The sequence below is a fragment of the Polypterus senegalus genome, chromosome 7, assembly GCF_016835505.1.
Source record: "Polypterus senegalus isolate Bchr_013 chromosome 7, ASM1683550v1, whole genome shotgun sequence".
In the NCBI taxonomy this organism is placed as follows: Eukaryota; Metazoa; Chordata; class Cladistia; order Polypteriformes; family Polypteridae; genus Polypterus; species Polypterus senegalus.
In genome coordinates, this window is record NC_053160.1 from 83444288 (window position 1) to 83467150 (window position 22863).

The 22863-nt window shown below is 34.2% G+C and overlaps 1 protein-coding gene across 4 annotated transcripts in view; it reads right to left on the reverse strand.

The window, feature by feature from the left end:
* The window catches only part of sema6a (sema domain, transmembrane domain (TM), and cytoplasmic domain, (semaphorin) 6A), a 152010-nt gene that overhangs the window by 8845 nt on the left and 120302 nt on the right, over positions 1–22863 (reverse strand). For 3 of the 4 annotated variants that reach the window (XM_039758967.1, XM_039758965.1, XM_039758966.1), the window contains one exon: positions 17503–17661. The exons of the other annotated variant lie outside the window; for it this stretch is intronic. In XM_039758967.1, coding sequence (XP_039614901.1) covers positions 17503–17661 — 159 coding nt within the window. The remainder of the gene's footprint in view (positions 1–17502; positions 17662–22863) is intronic. 4 annotated transcript variants of the gene reach the window in all.

The window sequence follows — 22863 nt, forward strand, 5'->3', positions numbered from 1 at the left end:
TGATACAGCGTGAAACATTTTAATTCAATTACTTTGAATATGTATTGAAATAAATAACTGGTAAACTCACTTTTTTGAAATGTGATGGGCTCTAAAATTGTATAAGCTAGTTAATGGAATAGCAACACAGTGTATTACAGTGTTGTGTTGCTTAACTTTGAAAATTTGTATTTTCTTACTATAAACTTGAATTCAATCAAAAATAATCATTATCTTTTTAATAGTTTATTTGCTTGGTGTCTTAACATATATATAAATTCTGACTGATGACAAGTAAATAAAACTGAAATAGCAAAAGAAAGTTTAATAGAAAATGTTAAGTGATGTTAATTTTTGAGTTTATTGTGATAAACAAAAGGAGCCTGCCAGTTAAGGATTTATTATATATTTGTTGTCAGATTATGCTACTGCATATAATAAGGAAAAATACACATATTAGCATTTTATTAATTTTGCACTTGAGAAAAACAAACTAAGAAAACCAGATTCACATATTTGCATCTACTGTCCTGTGTAAACTACTGCTTTTCAACAGAACTGAAAGAATTATTACAGTGTTATATAAATCTATACATATACATATATAGTTTATTTTTCAGATTGCTCACAAGCAAGCTATGTTAAGGATTCTTATAGATTTAATATTTTAATCAAATTTTAATGTATATTAAAAATAGAGATTATCAATAAATTAACCAAACTGAAAATTAACTATTTATACCTTGAATAAATCACTAACAAAGGAATTCCCACAAAAGAATCTTTCTGTTGCATTGCAAAACTAAAGATTTTTTATTTGGTATCTTATAATTTGTGGCTTTATTCTAACTGTATTTTAGCAGACAAAGAAGCTACGTGCTTTCTCTTGATTCTACGTGCAAAACATTATTTTTTTCACTGTAAAATGTTAGCAGATGTTTCTTCACTTGATTCACAATCCGTCCTTTGCATGTGCTGTAATTCTCATGTGACTGAGCCCTCAGTCCACAACAAATACCTTCCGGAATTGCTGGCTGTTAAAGAATATAGAAAAGGTAGGTTGTGCTCTGTTGCTTCTTTACTATAAGGTAAACAAAGATTACAGAAGCGATTGAGGTGGATTTCAGTATAAACAGTGTTACTACCACAAAAGAAAAATCTGACCGAAAGTAGCCAAGTATGCACACATGGCTTGTGTTTGAAGAAAATGAAATGAGCAACTCGATATGGCATGTGTGTAACACTACAACATTAACAGGCTAATGTTTCAAACCTTCCATAAGTGAGCTGGCATTACTCAAGTGGCTTTACTAATAATGTGGCACTGAAATGGCAACCAACGTCTCATTGAAATGAAGTCAAAAGCTTTAACCACTGATGAATCCCAGAACATTGAGCATGTGACATGCTATAAATGTCATACTTTGATGTTAAAAACAAATTAGCAAGCACAAATTGGATTTGGCCTGGTCATTTTCTGTGTAAGTATGTACATACTCCATTTCTTATGTGTCAGCGGGTTTCTTTTCCTCTGGGTACACCATTTTTTGAACCACATCCTAAATACATATGCAATTGGTTAACTGGCAAACCTGAATTAGTCCAGAATGAAAGAGAGTGTGTGTGTTTGTGTCCTGTAATGGCCTGCCTTGAATCCAATGATGTCTGAATAAACTTTGAATCCACAGAACCCTGATGTTTATTAAGCAGGTTCAAAGAGTTGGCAGATAGATGTAAGTTGTTCCATAGCTGGTTAGGTTTTAAGGGCAAAGTAATAATACCTTAATGGTGGTTTAGACATGGGTAGTGAACCTGTAAACCTGTCCACAAATGAAAGATCCAAACAGAATTCTTATTTATTTTGAATGATAAAAATACAATTTTAAATGCTATATAGGACTGTTCTAATTAACCTGAAAGGAAAGTGTCAAAACAGTCACTAACTAGCCTTAAGTTAAATGTCCTTATTGCCTACATTTTATCTAATTAAGAAGAATTTCACAATTCCTTATCCTTCCTTTAAAAAAAGGATGGCCAATGTGAAATCAAGTACTGATATGATGTGGTTCCATAAAATAAAGGCATCAAAATAAGTATTTTTTTAACATAATACTGCAGAAAATAAAAATGTGAAATGATGTTCTAAAATGAAAGCATAAAATGTGACAAGGACCAATGCCATATATATTAATGGCATGTAGGCAGGAAAGAGGCAGACTGCAATCTAAAGAACACTAATAGCTTTTAAAATGCTTCACTTCAACCTAGTGCTAGGATTGAGCTAATACTGCATAAATCAACAGACAAAGGAAACAACAACCATTATTTACTTATTTAAGCTATACTGGAAACACCATCAGAAATTCCCATAAATCCTGTTGTAATAATTAGAAATGTTAGGAAAATGTTTTTAGAATGTCTTCCAGTCCATTATTCAGTAGAAAGTGGATGAGGATGAGTTCAAAATAAAAGGAAGGTGAGAAACGGGCTGAAACAAAGTAATGGGATGTTCATAGATACCTGATTTCTTAAACTTAAGCAACATAAACATTTTCTATTATAAAGTTGTTCAAGAAAAATAATAGTGATGTTTACATTAATTAATAAAACTTACTATAATGTAAGATACAAGTATAAAAGATGCAAATGCTTTCATCAGTGATGAATCGCTCTCTCTCTCTCTATATATATATATATATATAGTCAGGAGTCAAGCAAAATGACACATTGGTTTAATTAGTTAGCCAATAAAGGATGTAATTTTGCTTGACTTCTCACTACATTCACAATGGCTAATGGTTATGGTACAACACCCTAGTACTGCACACATACACACACACACACGCACACACACACACACACACACACACACACACACACACACATATATATATGTTGCTCCAAATCCCTCAAAAAAAGCTGCATAATATTGCTGTGTGTGGATCCCCCACCCTTTAAATGATCTATAAATGTATAAATGCTGATAGGTAAACCAAGGGCCACTGGAAGCATTCACAATTGTGAAAAGTGGTTCAAGGCTACCCAAAACTGAGTGAAAGGCGTCTTTGTTTCAGGAAAGTCTTTCAAATTGATACATCAAATAAAGTTAGCATAACCTTCAGCTACATTAGATGTTGTTGCTAGGCTCTATGTCCTCCAAAAGAGGCCGTAAAAGGCAATGGCTAGTTAAACCCAGTGAGCCAGAATAAGACAGGAATCACAGCATCCAAGTGTGGGAAATTGTAGCATGAATAAAAAAGGCAGCTCAAGAGATTTCTGAACTTTATTGATAAAATATAAAATGGAATAACACTGCAAATGGAAAGTACAGTATATTGGAGGGTCAGTTTTTACAGCTGACTCTATAAACTGACACCATGTACTTATATGGTACATGGATACAGCCACTGATTACTCTGCCAAAAACTGCTTTCCTCAGTGCAAGTGCGGCAATTCTATTGGGGATATGTTTTGAGTCATTTATGGCCAGAGAAAGTTCCTTTTCCTGAAAGTGGACTAGTTAGCATGCCAAAGGAAAGCTTTTATGTCTGTTTTCTGGCAACTGTTTTTCCTAAATTGGTCTGAACAAGAAATTAAGAATTTATACAAACACATGCTCAGAGGCACACAATATGTTGTTTGAAAGCAGTTCTTGTAGTGGGGCCTATCTTTAATTCCTTAACTGTATGACACATGATGCATTGCTGTATGCAGTAGTGTTAAGAAAGTATGTATCTTAAACAATAAACTTTGACTAGAGAACTCCTTTTGTCATAAACTTTAGGAAAGTTTTAAGGCAGCCTGTAAGAATACTGTAAAAGAAATTAATTCATATTAATAAATTTAATACAGATTGAATTGCCAATTAAATTAATAATAAGCCAATTGTTACCCTCTTTCTTTTAGAAAAAATGCATTTTAGAGAAATTAATTGTCCAACTACAATGTCATGACATCTTCTAGAAAAATGTGATGCATGTTTGACAGAATGAACTATTCATCAAGTTACTTTGTTCTTATATTAGTTATACATTGTCACATTTGTTATAAGAAATAAAGGAGTCTAAATCATGCAAGTAAACACTGTCTGTTCTGAAAGCAAAAGACAAAACCATGCATTAAAGATCAAAGATTTGATTGAACATCAGAAAAAAAACACAATATTACTATTTGAGGACTGCAAACTTCTACTTCTTAACAAATTAATTCAGATAGTGCTTTTAAAAGAAAATCTAAGTCTAATTTAACTGTTGGGTTGGAACACTGGGTGTGAATTTTGGATACGGAGAAAAAGCATCCATCCATTATCCTAATCTGCTAATCTTGGTTTTACGGCAGATACAGCCTATCCCAGCAATCATCAGGCACAAGGCAGGAATTAACACCTGGTCCATTGCAGGATGAACACATTTTACCTATTTGCTTGTCTTTGGACTGTGGCAGGAAACTGGAGCACCCAGAGAAAATGAATAGTGACATGAGGAGAACATACAAACTTCATGCAGGGAGTGCCCAGGACGCAAACCCTGGTCATTGATCATACCAGACCAATAATACTGTTAGATGGCTTCAGGAAATTACAGCCTCTGTAAATGGGTAGTAAAGTTAAAATGCGGCTAAATATACCACCCCACAGTTGCAAAATACAAATGTGACTGCTCACAATCTCTGGGGCAGCTTGCGTGTAATTTGTTCTATTCTTATAGACTTTTCTCATGTACTCTGGTTTACACCTACATTCAAAACTCATGCATGTGAGGTTAGTCTGTGATTTCAAATTGGTAACACACGTGTCAGTGTACCCTGTGATGGTCTACTGTTCTGTCCAGAGTGGAGAGCCTGCCGTTGAGCAGGTTCCAAGGCTCTTCAATTCTATAATTAAAATAATTATAAAAGGGTTACACAAATGGATGGGATGTATGGATGAGTTATCTGAAAACTCTTGGCAGTCATATTTGGTTCCACCATTTTAAGAAAAAGTATTATAGCAGCGGTACATTGAGATAAACTTTAATTCTTTAATTTAGAAAAATGATTATGGGTCTGGTATATTGGGATAATCTTTTAAATCTTTAATCATCTAAAAATAATTAAAAGTGTTTTTTTTTTCAGAATCTTAATATGAACTAATGGGGTTGAAATTAAACATTTACGGATAATGCAATTATGCATCAGTCATTGAAGTTAATTATTCAGATTCAAGTAAAATACTCTAAAATTAGCTTTTAATCAGTTAGATGAGTTAGTTAAATGAGAAAAAAATATAACCATGTTGTTTCCATGCTTTACAAAATAATATCAAAATATTTTTTAAATAAGATTTAAGTGGCTTTAAAAATATATTTCCCTCTAATGTAACGTAATGGTGTTTATTGTATTGTTAGTAACTATGTCTACCACCACTGAATGAAAACTGATACACTCTTTATGTCCAAAAATATCTAGACATACCCTTTAATTATGGGATTTGGATATTTAACACATGTTCACTGCTGACACAAGTGTTGAGCATACAGCTGTGTAAACTTATGTTAACGGGAGCAACAACAACTCAGCCACCTAGTCAGAAACCATAAAAACCCACTGCCACTGGAATCTCATTCTCTGCTGAATCACACTTCATCTGATGGAAGAGTCTGTGTTTGGAAGACTCCATCTGCTACGATGTATAATATCAACTATAAACTGTGGTATAGGAGACGTAATGAATGAAAATCCAGGTTTCAAGAAATTTCACCTAAAATTCTTTTTGCATGCAAATTTGTAATTGCAAAACATACAATTTACCAAAATTAGCTTTTTTGGAGTAGAAAGCAAAGACCATTGCCCTATAAGGGAAACTCAGCTGCTGAAACTATGTTCCCCAAACCACCCTCCAATGCCACTGCCTGTCCTTCCATGAGCCTTTGTGAGCTCTTTGTGCATTGCCCTCCAGCACATTCATGTTGCTTGCTACGCCTCACACTGACCTCTTGGGGTCTTAGGTAACACCATTATCACTTAAGTTTCCTAACCCCATAAAGAATCTTTCTGGAGATTTGCTGGCAGGCATGCAACTAAAGCCAATGGATTTAAGCAGCAGAGAAGGACCCAAACTGCTCTATAGCTGTGTTCCCCCTTTCCATGCTCTGCACCAGAATAAACTTTCCCCATGTTTTTACATATGGAGAAATGGTTGCACAATGCTAATGGCACAAATTTAATCAGACACGAAGCACGTTTTTCTCACATATTTTTTTTCAACTCAATTTTGCTCATCACTAAGGAAGACTAAATGTCTGGGGCTATTTTTCATGGCTCAGAAAATCCAACTAGTTCCAGGAATATCAAAATGTAATGCTAAGGCATACAATGACAGTTTAGACAAATCAGTGCTTCATTATTTGTGGTAACAATTTGAGAAATGCTCTTTCCTGTTTCAGCATAACAATGCCCTGTAAAAAAAACAAGATCCATACATACAAATGGTTTGATAAGAGTGGAGTGGATGAACATGACAGGCTGGCATAATGCTCTGGCCCAATGAAACACATTTGGTATGAACTGGAATTCCAGAATTGAATGGAAGAGACAGACTTAATCTTGCAACATCAGTGCCTTACCTCATCAATGCTCTTGTGGCTTGGACTGTTGAGAATTTCACTTGCCTCAGTGAACAAAGCCACCTGTAAAGTGTGGTGGAGGAGAAATAATGGTCTGGACCTATTTTCGTTTGGAGTAGGCCACTTAGTAATCCAGTGACATCAAAACGTAATGCTAAAGCATACTGTGACATACTAGGCATTGATAGTTATGAAGTCTTTTCTACTTTCTTTGCCTACTTGAAGTCATGGGGTAGCACTTGATATTGCCATCATTTTAATCAAGTTATTCATCCTGACTTAGAACAGGACTTTGAACTATGTATGTCATTGCTAGTTACTGACAAAAGACCATGCTTCTGATCTATGTTGTACTCAAGTACATTACAGAATGCCCAGAAAAAGGACCAGATTGCCTTTTGATCTAGGGTTTTGTATCTGTCTTTTTCTTAATAACCATGAAACCAGTGCAGAACTCACTATCTTTGATTTTACAAGTTCAGTGTTCTACTTTAAATGTTGTATGTACACATTAGTACAGCTTTCTGTACTTTTAAAAATTACTTTGAGTTTTACCTTAAAATGTTAAGAAGGGACACCAAAATCATATCACTGTACAATGCTTATATCCACAAAAATCTTTCATTACCATACTATTCATTATCAAGCTGTGTACAATGTGTCTTCTCCTTGATCTGCTGGCAAACATTAACCATATTTTTCTAAATGGAGCTGTGTATCTTATTAATGGGAACAATAATGCATTTTAATAAACAATTCTAGACACATCTTTCAACATCCTTTGACTATTTCATTATGTTGTATTTGTTGCATGATAGACAAGCTTTAGTTTATTTTTTTAGCTTTAATGTCGATATATTATTAATAATAGTAGTATATGCCTACAATCTATACATAGCATGCTTGCTGATTCTTGATTTTTATGTCAAGTCAAAACAGGGCCACTGTCACAATATATGACACATCAAAAGCCATAAATGTGCCACGGGCTATAAATATAAATTACTTGACCTGAGTCAAATCAGAGAAAAACAATGCAGTCCACAAACTGCAAACCAATAACGTCTAGGTTCTCTATTAAAATTCTTATTTCTTTACTCTTATTGACTAATGTTGTACAGCCTAGGATTTTATTCTATTATACAAAAGGTAACATTTTTGTTTCTAGCTTTTGTTAAATTGGTCTTGGTTGTTATAGTTCCTGACCCTTAATTACTTATTTTAGTCTTAAACAGCTGCATTCACTGTTTGTAAAGGCTCCTTATTAGCAATAAGATGCAACTGACAAAGAAACCAACAGTTCTCTATCTGACTTGTTTCCATTTACACCTGTGTGGATTCATCATGCATTATTTGCTTTAATAAAATACTTAAGAGAAAAATGTGACAGACTGAAAATCATCCATTTAGGCTTCAAATCATTTGGATAATATCCTTGGAAAGGGAAAAAATCTACAATATAAGAAGCTAACATTACAGACTAACAAGCCATAAATGTAAAAAAGGTCCAAGAGTGGCAATGATTGGTTTCTATTTAAGCAACTGAGTTGGAATGAAAACCTGCAGCCACTACGGCCCACCCCGGTCAAGGGTGTATGCTGCATTCTGAAACACCTGAAATAAGTGCACCAAGAGATTCAGTAACAGAAAAGCTCAATTTTGTGAAAAAAGATTCTAGTTTCTAGTGTGACTCATGTTTAGGATGTGAGGATACACAACAGGATTGCATTACATGAGGCCTTTATTCTCCATATAAAACAGGCATGACCAAAATGTGGAAAATTAATCTCAAAATGGTTTTATTTTGTTTTGATTGGATTGGAATTATAAAATTATGATATTTTCTCCTACTTGTGAAATTCTTTTCCTGGAATGTAGTGGTTGAGCTATGAATTTAGGAGCAATAGATGTCATGCACTAATTTCAGATATATCATTCGAGGCTGCAAGGACAGAGATGGCTAAAGTGACTCATACTATATGTGGCCCTTAAATGCATACATTGAAAGAAACCTGGATATACTGGATATATTAAAAAAAAAACATGGGAAGTGTGATTTTGGACAGTGCAGAAATTAATTTTATGCATATTTTCTTAATTAATTATCATTCTGAAAGCATAATTATGTTTGTACTTTTCACCTTCATTGTTTTGTTTCTCATTTCTGACTGCAGGCGCTGCCTGTTTGGTTGTTTTGTTGTTGGCTATGGCACTCCAATTGATACTACTGTACATGGACATTATCATGTCAACTATTTAACAGATGGCTGCATCAATGTTTTCATGTCTACGTTTCTGAATACTTTACAAAACCTCTGATGTGTTAGTTATTGCAAAATTATCTTGAACAGTAAGGACTTTGGCATTTGTATTTCATCCTGATTTTGGGTTATTATATTTGCCTTTGTTTATTCAGCATTAATTTGATTTCTGTTTTTGACTATGGCCTGTTATGCGATGACAAATGTTTCTGAATTCACTTTTGTCTTGTAATATTCCTGTGGTTTGCCTTTTCCCAAGCTGGAAGAATATAAAATGATTAACCCCAAGATGAAGAGTCTTTCAAAAGATTAATAAGCCCAAAAAGATGAAATGCCATACAAAGGCAATTTAATGATTTAATGACCTCATTTTAACAAGCAGTATTAAAATTTGGAGATATGTAAACGGTGGGTGAGTTAATTGTCTAATTCCATTCCTGAGGATATTAGTGTGGCTAAAGATCCTTTGATCCCACACCAAAGCTGTTTTTTGGGATTCAAAAAATTGCAGGAGGATTTATGAATCACTCTTGTCTGGTCTTCAATCAGCAGCCCCAAGCATATTTGACATCTTGCTTGATGGTTGCTTTTATGTTTTCTCTCTACTTGGTGACAGACTTTTTCCCCACAATGGCAAAACAGGAAGAAGCAGACTGACAAAAACCAGGTAGACTACTCTAGATAAGATATTCCTTGTAGCAACAAAGCAACTACTGTATGTCACTGAACACCATTCTGGTGGTGTGTTGGCTAATAGTTCTGTCAGTTTTGGAGCAGATGGATGATATCACTACTCTGTTGGAAGATTTTTGTTATACAAGAAACAGTAATTGGTGTGAGAATGTAGAGATAGATTCCTCTCAGTCACCTCTTTTAGAACTCTTTATAGATTAGTTTCTGTCCTATTTCTGCCCGTCTTCTCCTATTTCTGTCACCTGTGAGTACTCACTCACCCTTTTCTGTTGGAACACAATCTGTTTGCCACTGTTGAATCTCACAGGGCATTATTCATTCTGGTCATTGATTTCTTAAAGTTAAGGATGGATTAAGCTTATATTTGTACATCATTATGCTTCATTAGAATAAGTTTTTTAATCTAAATTTTGAATAGCAACATTTAATCTGACAGCCCTACTCTCTAATCTAGGCACTTGTAGGTGATGGATGTACAATATTATATGTGCCTGAGAAACAGGCACATGAGAGCTAAACTATTTTTATGTCCTTCCACCATTATCATTTTTTATGTTTTACATAAATACGTTTTACATATGTATGTAACTATATTTATACAATCTCTATTTAGAATTTTGTTTCAAAAGAAATTTAATTCTGCAAACTAACGTAGAATCTCTGTATGCATAAATGTGCCCTGTATTAGAATGGTGTCCCATTTGAGGCTCGATCCTTCTGTGTGCATGATGATCATGTAATAGGCTAAGGGTACCCAATCTTAAAAAAAGAAAACACATGGATAAAAAAGATGATGAATGACTAACAATGATGCATGTTCAACTCAGACTTATGCCTGAGGGCATTCAAAGTGGATGCCTTTTTAGTATGTGTTTCTGTCCTTCAATGAAAAAGTAATATTTACTCTCCTAGTAGTTATGTGGAACAAAATATCAGAGGTGTTTTGTATACTAGAGAAGAGTACTTCCCAAAATAAAGACATGAGAACAGTATGAGACAGAAACATACAAATTATGAAATACATATACAATAGATACAAACTAATATGATATATACAAAATATGTATTGTAATTTAATTATTCAATATAGATTTTACTATACAAGAACTTAATCAAGAATTTCACTTCACTCTGTACATATGACAATAATCACCTTCTACCTATAACCATTCTACCTCCATATCTTCTAAACATGACTTAATATACAGCTACTAGGCTAACTTGGGGGCTGAAAGTTGGCCCCATGTGAATAAGCATGCCCTATAATGGACTGGTGACCTGTCCAAGGTTGCTTCCTGCCACAGTGTGCCAGAATAGGTTCTAACCCTTAATAGCCCTCAGCCAGATTAACCAGGTTAATAATGGAGAGAAAGAAAAAATGGATAAAATAAAAACAATATTACTATGGATTTTATACATGTTTATTCTCAACTGGCTAGCATTTTGTTTATGATCAAATTATGTTTGAAGATTTGCTTTTTGCGCATATTTATTGATAAAGCTATGATGTACATTAAAATATTTAACCTGGGCTGTAAACTCAGTGCTATTTTCCAATTCTTAAATAGTCATCGTTTAACCAGTTTACCCACTATACCAGTGTATAATTGCATTCCCATTCCAAATGCAACCCGTCACAGTAGCACAGATGTTGTATTTTTAAAAAGATGTATGCAATATACTCCATAAATCTACATTTTTTTCCAACACTGTAATTACTGTCACACTTCTCACCTCCTGAATTTATTAGTTTCATCAAGGACAATGCATAGCCCCGGCATAATCTCTGAGGGGACCAACATATGTTGTGCTCATAAGTCTTACTGCCATCTTTTCTAAGGTATCTTGTAGAACTAGAATCCTACTACTGTTTGTAATTCATTACAATGTCGATGATTTCAACAGATGGTACATAATTCCCAGACAATGGTGCAAACCTTTGTGTCAATCTGCCTTGCTAGCAAATTAATCTCTCATTATGACAGTAATCTGTTTTCTAAGGGTTGGTTAAGAGGTGTCTGGCTGGGACTTCAAATTCCTATCTACCACCCCAGAAGGATCACAGATTACATAAAGATTCAAAAGAAAACAGGTGCCAATAAAAATTCCAATAAAGAATTTGTTATACATGGCAAAAAGAACTCTGAGTTTAAACATGTGGCCATATATAGACAGCTAGGTGGATAGATAATGTGTTTTTCTGTGTCTGAGTAGCATACAGGAGCAGTGGTTAGTACTACTAAATTACTAAATTGTAAATCTAGTATCCACGATACCTGGTTATTAGCTATGTGGAAATGGGACCCATGTATATATGGATTTCCCCCTGACATCTTCTAAGATATGTGTATTAGATTAACTGGTGTGCTTCAGTGGACTCTGCGATGACCTGGCACCCTGTCTAGAGTTCATATCTTGTTCCTAGTGCTAAAGAATATTCTCTAGACCCCTGCAACATTGAATTGGACTAAGAGAATTTGAGAATTCTTGTATGTATACTGACATGTATGTATTTCTTACCTGATTTAAATGCAACAGTTAGGAAAAAATTATCATCTTTATCTAATATTGTTATTATTTAATAACTAGTAGGAATTCACTGCCACTGGCAGTTATGCTTTATTATTATTTTAAATGATTCTCATTCTGGCGGCACGGTGGCGCAGTGGTGGCGCTGCTGCCTCGCAGTTAGGAGACCCAGGTTCGCTTCCCGGGTTCTCCCTGCGTGGAGTTTGCATGTTCTCCCGTGTCTGCGTGGGTTTCCTCCGGGTGCTCCGGTTTCCTCCCACAATCCAAAGACATGCAGGTTAGGTGGATTGGCGATTCTAAATTGGCCCTAGTGTGTGCTTGGTGTGTGGGTGTGTTTGTGTGTGTCCTGCGGTGGGTTGGCACCCTGCCCAGGATTGGTTCCTGCCTTGTGCCCTGTGTTGGCTGGGATTGGCTCCAGCAGACCCCTGTGACCCTGTATTCGGATTCAGCGGGTTAGAAAATGGATGGATGGATGATTCTCATTCTTATATCTGAAAAATTTTGCCCAGAAAATAAACGATTATCAAAATTCTCCACTCTGACTAAAATCAGTAGCAAAGAAAAATAAAAATGCGTAAGCAACTTTTAAAAAAACAGAAAGAGGCAATTACATTTCCAACAAACTAGACTTAACCTAAAGTGGAGGCTTAGTTTTTGCAGCATGATCAGAAACGTTAAGATCACTATGTCGATCTAGATGATAAGTACATTTGTGGTAATTAGAGAATGAAATCTGAATTCCACTGTTTTGTCTGATAATTTAACACAGATGGAAAGGATTTAATCTAATCCACATCCCATATGAAAGCAGGCATACAGTTGCAAAAAGTTAAGGCACACGGATTTTGAGAAGATCCGTTAATATAGGATTTAAACCATATTGTCAAAATGGCAAAATTAATAATGTGTACATATGTTTAATATGTTGATTCAGGAAAGACTGATTAAACAGGTTGACATGAAAAACACATCTTTGGTAGTGCTACAGTAGAGATGCATTTATAATTTTCCTGCTTATTAGATGTGTTTTAGACCCTGCATTTATTAAAAAAACGTGTTAGATGTATTCTTTGTTACAATGCATATCTATTTTGTGAGAAAGCTGTAGTTTACTTCTGTTAAAGTCATAAGTTTTTGTTTCAACTTTCTCTTTTTATAGGTGTTTTGAAATGGTGGAAAAGTGGTTAGGGTGGCTGCCTCAACACTCCTGGGAACTTGGTTTGATTTCTGGCAGAATCACTGTCGTCATTCACTGCCTGTAGAGTTTCTACATTCATTTTGTGTCAATGTGGGTTTCCTTCAGATACTCTAGTTTCCATACAAATACTTTTCTTAAGTTAAATGATGACAATAAATTGATTTGGTACAAGTTATTCCCATGATTGAATATGCAGACGAACAAAATGTATGGATGTTTTTAAGATTTACATAAACATTTGCAATTATGTGGAAGTAGTGATAACTCTACTGTATCTTCTTCTCTGTTTCAGGCATTATTTTTTCAAGTGGGTTCTATCGCAAATCCAAAAGGCTTAAAAAAGGTGATAATCAACCAGAAAGAAGGGTAAGAGGTTGAAAAATCACAACAGGAGCATGCCAGAGATTTTTTTGATCTATTTCCATCTTGAATGATATTGTGACTGGTCCTCAGAAAGAACCATCCAAACAGAAGAGACTTTGTTTGAACACACCCTTAGCTGCAACATTAGTTAAGCAGGTTTCTCTAGTACTAGGCGAGTATCGTACCATGTTAGCCATTATAGATGTAGTGAGAAGTCAAGCAAAATTACACCTTTCATTGGCTAACAAAAAGATTACAATATGTAAGCTTTACAGACAACTCAGGCCCCTTCTTCAGAATAAGTCAAACCTTAATCACTGAGTTATACTGCTAGATTTTGTGTTTTTGTAATTTTTGTTTGCCCAATTACCACTTTCACCTGTACTTGGCATTGTCTTTAATTGCTCTTACTGCTCCTCTTTTCTATTCTTTTATAAACTATGAATGAGAACATATAGTATTATTGATCAATCAATCAGTGGCATCTGCTTTCAATGTACAAATGAAAAAAAAAAAAAAAAATGTTTTTTAATAAAATGGATATACACTCGCCACTGACCACACCTCTGTTTGCCACAAAATCTTGAAGATAGATTGTAATCTGTCTGAACGAATATGTTTGGTCATACACTTATTTTATAGATCTCACATTCAATTTATAGCATGTGGACACCATTAAGAAATCAGTTTATTAAAACTATTGCTCATCTGCTTGTCTCTGTGGCCTTCAGACACCTATCTAATGTTTCTGCAAATGTCTCTAAATAATGCCACTAATACCTGTGATCTCCTCAGTGAGGCTATCGTCCTTTGAACCCTTAATAGGGCTAGAAAGCTAAATATAAGAAATGTGTGGGTGACCAAACTGATGCGTAAAAATACATAGTTAAATGACTTGGAGGTAGATGAAAGAAATTATTGTGTGTGGACTGAAAAAAGGCAAATAAACATTTACCAAAGAATAAATTATACATAGAATCCTTAAGACTGTTTGTTCTGCAGTGATCTCTTGATTTCAATCAATATTACAAAACTGTGTAATAAGACTAACTTTATGCATGACTAAATTTAAAAAAGTATATTATGTGCAAAAAGTGAAAAAATATAAAAGTGAACATAGTATTAATACTTATAAATATTTTCATCATACATTGTCACAGTTACATATAGTGATATTTATATATATATATAGTTATACAGTTATATATATGTCAGATATATATAAAAACAATATAAAGATCTTTGATTTAACTTTGTAATAACACTTTTTTTATTACTCATATTAGTAAAATAATTTGGAAATAATGCATCCTATCTAAAATATCTTTAAAACAAATTTGGCAGTCAAGGTTTTTGTGTTATCTGGAAATCAACAACATTCAGAAAGTAGCATGAAGGCTGGCTGCTAGTGTTCTAGACATCTATTATCAAAAAATAAAGAAAACAAACTGTTCATCTAAAAAGCCCCATAAGCTGCCAAGACTAGGAATTCTAAACATGAAATCTAAAGGGGGTGGGGGGGCATGAGAGTCAAGGAAAAGAAGAGAAAGGGAAGATTTCATTCCTCTAACTAAAGTAAGAAAAGGACAAGGATACTTTGTTATGCTACTATACACTCTCCAGTCTGGTTAGTAATACAACCGCAATACACAAGGTAAAGCCTTAGAACATTGCATCTCAGAAGATGAAATGTCCTGTGGAAGGGGGACTAAATACAATGGTAGCTGGTGGAAGGGTAAGGCAAGGGTGCTTAGTTGAATATTTTAAACAAAAGCAAGACATACAAGTTAGCATGTATAGCATCATACAAAGATAGCAGCAATGAAATGTACTCTGAAAACATACACCATTTTCAATTGTTGATTAATATTCATCATCTCACGTGTTGATTCACTTTTGTTTCTTTCCTAATGTTGAGGTAATGAGGTGCTGTTTGAAAGTGTTAAATTACACTCAAAAGTGCCAAATGTAAAATCTGCCTTTAAGAAAGGACAGATTCTGTGGCATGGCTGTGATGCCTTTATTATGATTTTATCGTTCACAAAAACAAACAAAAAAAAAGCTTTTACAGATTTCAGTGTACTGTAAAGCAGCCTGAAGTGTATATTATAGGAACCTAACACTGGTCCTCTAAGCAGCAAATGAGCAACTATGTGACTTTAAAAGAGGAAAAAAATAGAGGAGGGCATGTGAGAACTGGAAGAAGGAGATGGCTATGTGACTAGACTGAAAAAAAAATCTGTTTGTTTAGATAAAGCTTCTATCCAAAAATGTAATCAAACCACAGCAGAGGTGTACAGTACAATTGATTACATATTTTTACAACTGGAATACTGTCAGATTAACTGACTTGCGCAACATTATACAGTCAGTCAGCCATTGAACCAACAACATTGTGGTACAGTGATAAAGCCTTAGCTATCAGCCCAGAATGCAAATTGGCAGGCACCCAAAACAGATAAATAGGGGTGCCCAGGGCAGCCAGGTCATCATCACTTCTTTTCATCTCCATAGAGAACATGTAGGTTTGAGTTGCCAAGATATCTCCAGGTTATACATTTACGATTCACATTCACAGGCATCCATTAAAAATAATTACATGTTTGAAATGCAATCATTTAAATACTGTAAATACTTTATAAAAAAAGTCACCTTAGTTAATTTAACTGCTTTGAAGTAAAAATCATTTAATTGAACATATGTATGGATGTCCAAAGGTTTACAAAGAAGGCTGGCCATTATGTAACTATTGGATTTTGAAGAGATTCATGACATAAATAAAATTTTTTCATGGTTTAAAAAGATGCTATTTATATCTTATGATTCTACTGTTTTCAGAGTATATTTAGCATTCAAAGCTTACAGTGCACAAATGTCACTTCCACATGCACAAGTTATTATAATGAGGCCCTGTGAAGAATACATTTAAAAGAACAGCATATGGATGCAACATCAAAGCAGTAGCACTCTCAGTGATTACAAAACTGGTAAGTACACAGCCCTTACAGTAAAAAAGTAAATACAGCAGTGATACAATAAGAAGCAGCAGCAGTATCAAACAATAAAAAAATCATGCAAACTTAAAGTGTAAAATGTCTTATTCTGCTTAAAATGAAAATATTTACACAAAGAAACAAAAGCTGTTGTGTAAGAAAAAAAAAAGCTTGATTTAAAATGATCAGCATAACCCTCCCCATTACCTTTACACAAAGGATTATTGCAATAATGATCTTTTAATCTTCATAGGTAATGGCAAATGGGAAGGCTATAACATTGTAATGTTACACAACCATGCAGTCAACTATGCCACCATTGTTTCTGCTTGTAGGTACACTGCTTCCAGCCTTTGTCAGTAATAATAATTACACCCTCAGAGCCTGAAACATTAAAATGACCCTGTTAAAGACCAATAACAGACATATGTTTCTTACTGTCCCTGAAGAGAAAGCAATCGACCGACACCAACACATCACTCACTGAGAGAGAATGGAGCTGATCAAGCTTAATGAAAGAGAAAGTACAACAAAACAAAATCTGACATTCTGAGCGATTAGTAAAACAACTAAAGAAACTTTCATTGATATGATTTTATTATCTGCCTATTACTAAAACAGTTTAACAACTACATATTTGTAATACATAACTTTGATCTACTTTTTAATAAAAACTAACTCTTCCTCGCTCTGAGGCTGACAAATTATGAAAACTCCAGTGTTACCCTTTCTGCAGAGGGATTTCACTTAGGGTGTTCATACTGTAAAACGTTCAGTTTACTGCTGATAGAATTGCTCTGCTCTTATTATTCCTATGCACATTGGCTGGAAGCAGATACACTACAGTTTTCCCCACCACAGGAGTAATATTTCCAAGGCCTTACCATTGCTATCCTGGACAGTATGGGAAGGAACAGCCATGTATTGGTCTTTTTTATCAGAAGTGATAATTGAATTTTTCTGATCAGTTTCTCCTCCTTTGCGATCAAGCCCAAATCTGACTGGAGTGTGAGACGTAGTAAGAAATAGGAAATCAGAAGGGTCTGTTGGCACCAGAAGCAAAACAAAATTAACTTTAAAATATCTTGAAGAAAAGACTCTTTACTAGCATTGGCAAATCTTTAAACGCACACACCACACACACATATACTAACATATGCATGCAATATGCTACATATAATTATTTGTCTATTATTGGGTGTTATATTTTTGTCTATTTTGAGGAGATGCATACCTAAGAACTTAATTTTCATTGTACTATGCACATACTGTATGACAATAAACTTCACTTTTATATTAAGCATGAAAAGAGCATATACTGTACAAATAATTAATCAATTAAATAAAAGTTTATGGTTCATCGTTAGATTATTGTTTGAAAATAATACACATTTTGAAGTTAAAATAAAATCACTTCAGTAATAGATTTTATTTTTTTTTCAGTATTTTACAAATTTACCACAGCAATAAAGTACTTACTCAAGCATATCTATTGTTACTTAAAGATGTATAAGATATATATATATATATATTGCATACACTCAGTGGCCAGTTTATTAGGTACCTGCTTGGTAATGCAAACAGCCCTCTCCTTCAAACAACCAATCTTGCATCTACACCTCAAAATGTATTATCAAGAGTTTTAGGGGTTGTTCAGTTAAGCATCAGAATGGTCAAGATGCAAGATTTCAGTGATTTTGACCATGGTATGTTTATTAGTGCTTGGTGTGGCGGTTCCAGCATTGTGAAAACAAGTACCCGCCTGGGATTTTCACATATTAATGTCTCCAGAGTTTACAGTGAATGAAGCAATAAACAAACAAAAAAAAAAATCAGTGTGTAGCAGATCTCTGAAAAGAAATGAAAGTGATAAGAGGAAAATGGACAGACTCAAATAGTCAAATAACAACTATTGACAATAATGTATTGTATGTGCTGGTCAGAGTTCAAAAGACCACACAGGATTCAATCAGAGAACAGGAAAAGGAGGCTATAGTTGGCAAGTGATCACCAAAACTGGAAACTGAAAGGTGTTGGATACTCAAAGAATGTGACAATATGCAAGCGTTACAGTCATATTTTGGCATAAAGAGCATAAATCCATGAATCCACCCTTCCAACAGTACAGGTTGCTAATGATAGTGTAACGGAATGAAAAATGTTTTCTTGGAACAAACTAGGCCTCTTAATAACAATTAATTGTCAACTGTATTTAAATGCAAACCTAAGCATTGTTGCAGACCATGTGTGTCCTTTTAACACCACAGTATACCATTTTTTAAAAAGGGTACTTCCAGCAGAATAAGACTTCATGTCACAATACGGGCATTATCTCAAAGCTGGTTCCACAAACATGAAAATTACTTCAGTTTACTTTGATTGCCTGCACAGTTCCTAAATCCCAAGCCACTGAAATGGGATGACATAAAATGGGAGGTTCAAAGCATAAAAGGTTGGCCACAATGTCTGTAGGAAATGAATGTTGGAACTGAGTAAGTATGGGCCAAAATCTATAAGTTGTTTTTCTAGCACCTTGTTGAATCCATGCATTGAAGAATTCAGGGTGTTCTAGAGGCAAAAGGGGGTCTTACCAGATATTATACAGGCATGCAAATTACAGTGGCCAAAAAAGAAATAATACTTGGTGAAAACAATGTACATCCAGTATGTTTGTGTGTATAAAATATCCCTGGCAGGTTCTTTATTTGAGGGTGCCTGCATTTTAGGATGCAAGTTATCAGATTACTCAATTCCTTATGTTTTGACTAGCACTGACAATCGTTATCACACAATAACCCACAATATCTCTTTTATTTAGAAAGCTTTGCCTGTAAATGGTTGTTTTGTCTTTTGAAACGGAGACAGAAAGACTGTGTTAAATGACCTCTGTTCTATCCTTCCTTGAACAAAAAACTCCTATTTCATACATATGGAGTACATCTAGGGCAAAAACGATTACAAAAAGTAATGCTATTGTAGAAAATTAAAATAAGAATGCAATTTAGTTTTTATACAATATTCATTTGTTCTAGTACTGTAAGCTTAGTATAATTACAGGAATTAAAATATAAAATATAAATGGGAAACATTCACACTGGCAGTCCCTAATTCAGTGGATTACTTCACATTTATACTGTAAATTTCCACATTTGATTCCCAGACCGGTCACCATGGTATGCAATTTGAACACATCCCAAATATGTGCATATTAGGCTCATTAGTAACTCTGATCTAGCCCAGAATGGAGGAGTGTAGCGTGGGTGGGAACTTGTGTGCGGTGCCTATAATGGACTGGCATTTCTTTAAAGAATGATTCTTGCCTTGTGCCTCCACAGGTTATGTTACCCTGTAATGAAAAATGTAGGTTTGCAAAATGGACAGATGCATGTATATTGTAGCAGGTATTGCTATCGTACAGTATTAGCTATTGCAGGATATATTATTTACAACTATGTTTTTCTTATTATTATTTTATTTTGCCCCACACATCAAACTGATGTTCAAAGAAATGTTAACTGCTGACTGACTTACCACCCTAGGACTACAAGTATTTTAAACAACATATACTGGTTATGGTTATTAAAATGCTGTCACACATGAGCGCCTGAGAACCACCTTCTTGGCTCTGGTAAGGTATGTACTTCCACCCTGAGAAGAGAGGGGTGCTATCAATAACATTTTCTTCCCCTTCCTACTCCACAGGTGGGAAAGGATGACCAACGAGATTAGCTAATATCGCTTTGACACCAATTTATGGCCCGGCCCCTTGTGATCCCATCCCTATAAAGTCAGCCCGCTCCTGGAAGGTGGCATCAGATATTCGACTGATACTTGCTCCTAGCACATACTTATCTTTGTAGAGAGAGAGACAGAACAGATCATTACCATTTTGTATTGACTTGTTTTGATGGTTGTCTTTTGTTGTTCTGATTATTAAAATGAGTTGCCTTACTGGTACCCCAAACTTTCTTGATTGTCTTCCACAGTCAGCTTTCCCGGCTACACTTATAAGTAAGATAGTTACTACTGCTGTCCGCCAGATTTCAGATTTTATAAAATCTTGATCTTGATGAACAGAACAGAAAAGAAAAAGGAGGGATGAACAGATACTTGTACATTACGTATTTAGAGAGCAAGATCAGTCTTAGTGTTTCACTTGATAATCATGTGACCTCACAGCACTAGATCAGCTATTCAGTCTCTGGCTGAATATCCTCCCTAGGTTTTTATGGTCTATTTCTGGGGTTTTAGTTTACTCCCAACATCAAAGGCACATCTATGTTGAACAGCAAATATAAAATGGTATGGCTGATAAGTTACTATGTAATTCAATAGACTGGAGTCCATTTTATACAGTAGCTGGAATCCAGCCTTTTCTAACTGTTAGCTAGACTGGCTCTACTTTTATGTAGACTTAAACATGCAGAAACAAAGTTATACAATATTTACAAAAAATGTAAAATCTGTTATATTAAGGTCATGGAAAAAGACTTGAGTATACAATAACAGCTAGGGTCTCAGGTGTTTATTAACAGTATGAGTAATTCTGCCTCAGACAGACTTACAGACAGCAATAATATTATTTTTAAACCTATTATAACATTTAAACTGGGTTTTTAAAGGCTGATAGGAAATAATTAAAACCTCTTTTGTTTTGTGATGGCACTTACTAAGCTGTATTATTCATAAAAACATGATGGTGTACTTTTGTAGTTATTAACTTATAACAAAAACAGTTTACTGTGAAAAGTGTGCACTGCAGATACTGTATATTTTGATTTTATTATTTTATAAACTAACATTTGCAGTATACAACTGTCAGCATAATGATTTAGATAAGCACAAACGAATATGTCATATTCCCTTCCTTGCATGCCTTTCTGCTCTTCACTGTACTTGATTGCTCTTTGCAGTAAAATGCTTTTTTGGCTTAATTCTATCATGTGTGTTTTAAAAATGAAATACAGTTCAAAGTCATTTTCCTCCATTCTATTTACTTTACAATTACAGCTACATCTACAAATCTAATTCAGTGCTATTTCACACTATGTTTATTTTATGTTTAAACCTAGTCAGTTCCCACAAGAAAAATTAGCCTATAATTAAAGTACTACAGGAAGAATAACAGATCATTACAAATATTTATTTTATAATTTCAAATCCTAAAAAAGCTCTGAATGAGCCAAAAGGTAATGCAAAGAAAATTAAATATTTCTCAGACACGTATGTGTATTAAGAAAAAAAAAATCTTTCAATTGCACAATACTTAATTTGTTGAGTTTGAATTTAAGCTTTTACATTGACACATTTCTGCCCATTCCTTCTAAAAAGCCCTAGAACTCAATCATTGTTAGGATTGTTTTAAAAATATGCAGAAAAGGCCTTCTGTGATGCAATAAATTAGACAGTCAAGAAGGTTTTTTAGTTATATGCCACAAAATAAGAGGTGAAGGTAATGGACTGTTTTATTACTTACTATCAGTATTGAGAATTTGGTGGATTTACTCTCTCATTTGGGGATAACCTGAGTCAAATTTTAATTAGTGTTAAATTAAGGGCAGTGTATCATTTTCATTTTTTTATTGATAAACAATTGTTTATTTTAGAATGCCACTCATCACAGGGAACACCAAACAATTCAAAGTGAACCAGATCGTTTCAGGACAACTCTTCAAGTCACTGACCACACATCCTGTAATGGCCAAACAAGCACATTCAAAATAAGGGGACAGTTATCACAACTATAATGACAAGTTTTAAACAATACCTTCTTGTTTAGTTTTATCTGCCTCAACTCTTGTAAAAGATTTCATATTAAACTGAATTGACTTTTTGGTATTAGTCAAGTAAAATCACAACACAATGACTAAATACAAATTGAATGACATAATTAATAGTATAATTAATGTCTGCATTGTAGCTGTAATTCCTTTATTATTAATCCCTAGAGTGCAGCTGAGATGCCAAATTGCAATTATTAATGATTAAGGGCATAGCTCTGATGTAATTATTATTATTTACTGTTTGGTTAAACATTTGTTCACATTTTATATGACTGCTTGGATAAGTTCTGCCAAGTAACTGCAGGAATATATGGAAAAGCTATAACAATAATCAGAAAAAGGAGATTGATCAAAATAGCAGTTCAATCTATTAAAAAAACAGTTATATTTTAATAAATATGTAATGTACAATTTAAATTAACATATTTCATTTAAAAAATATTTTATATATAAATTGAAAAT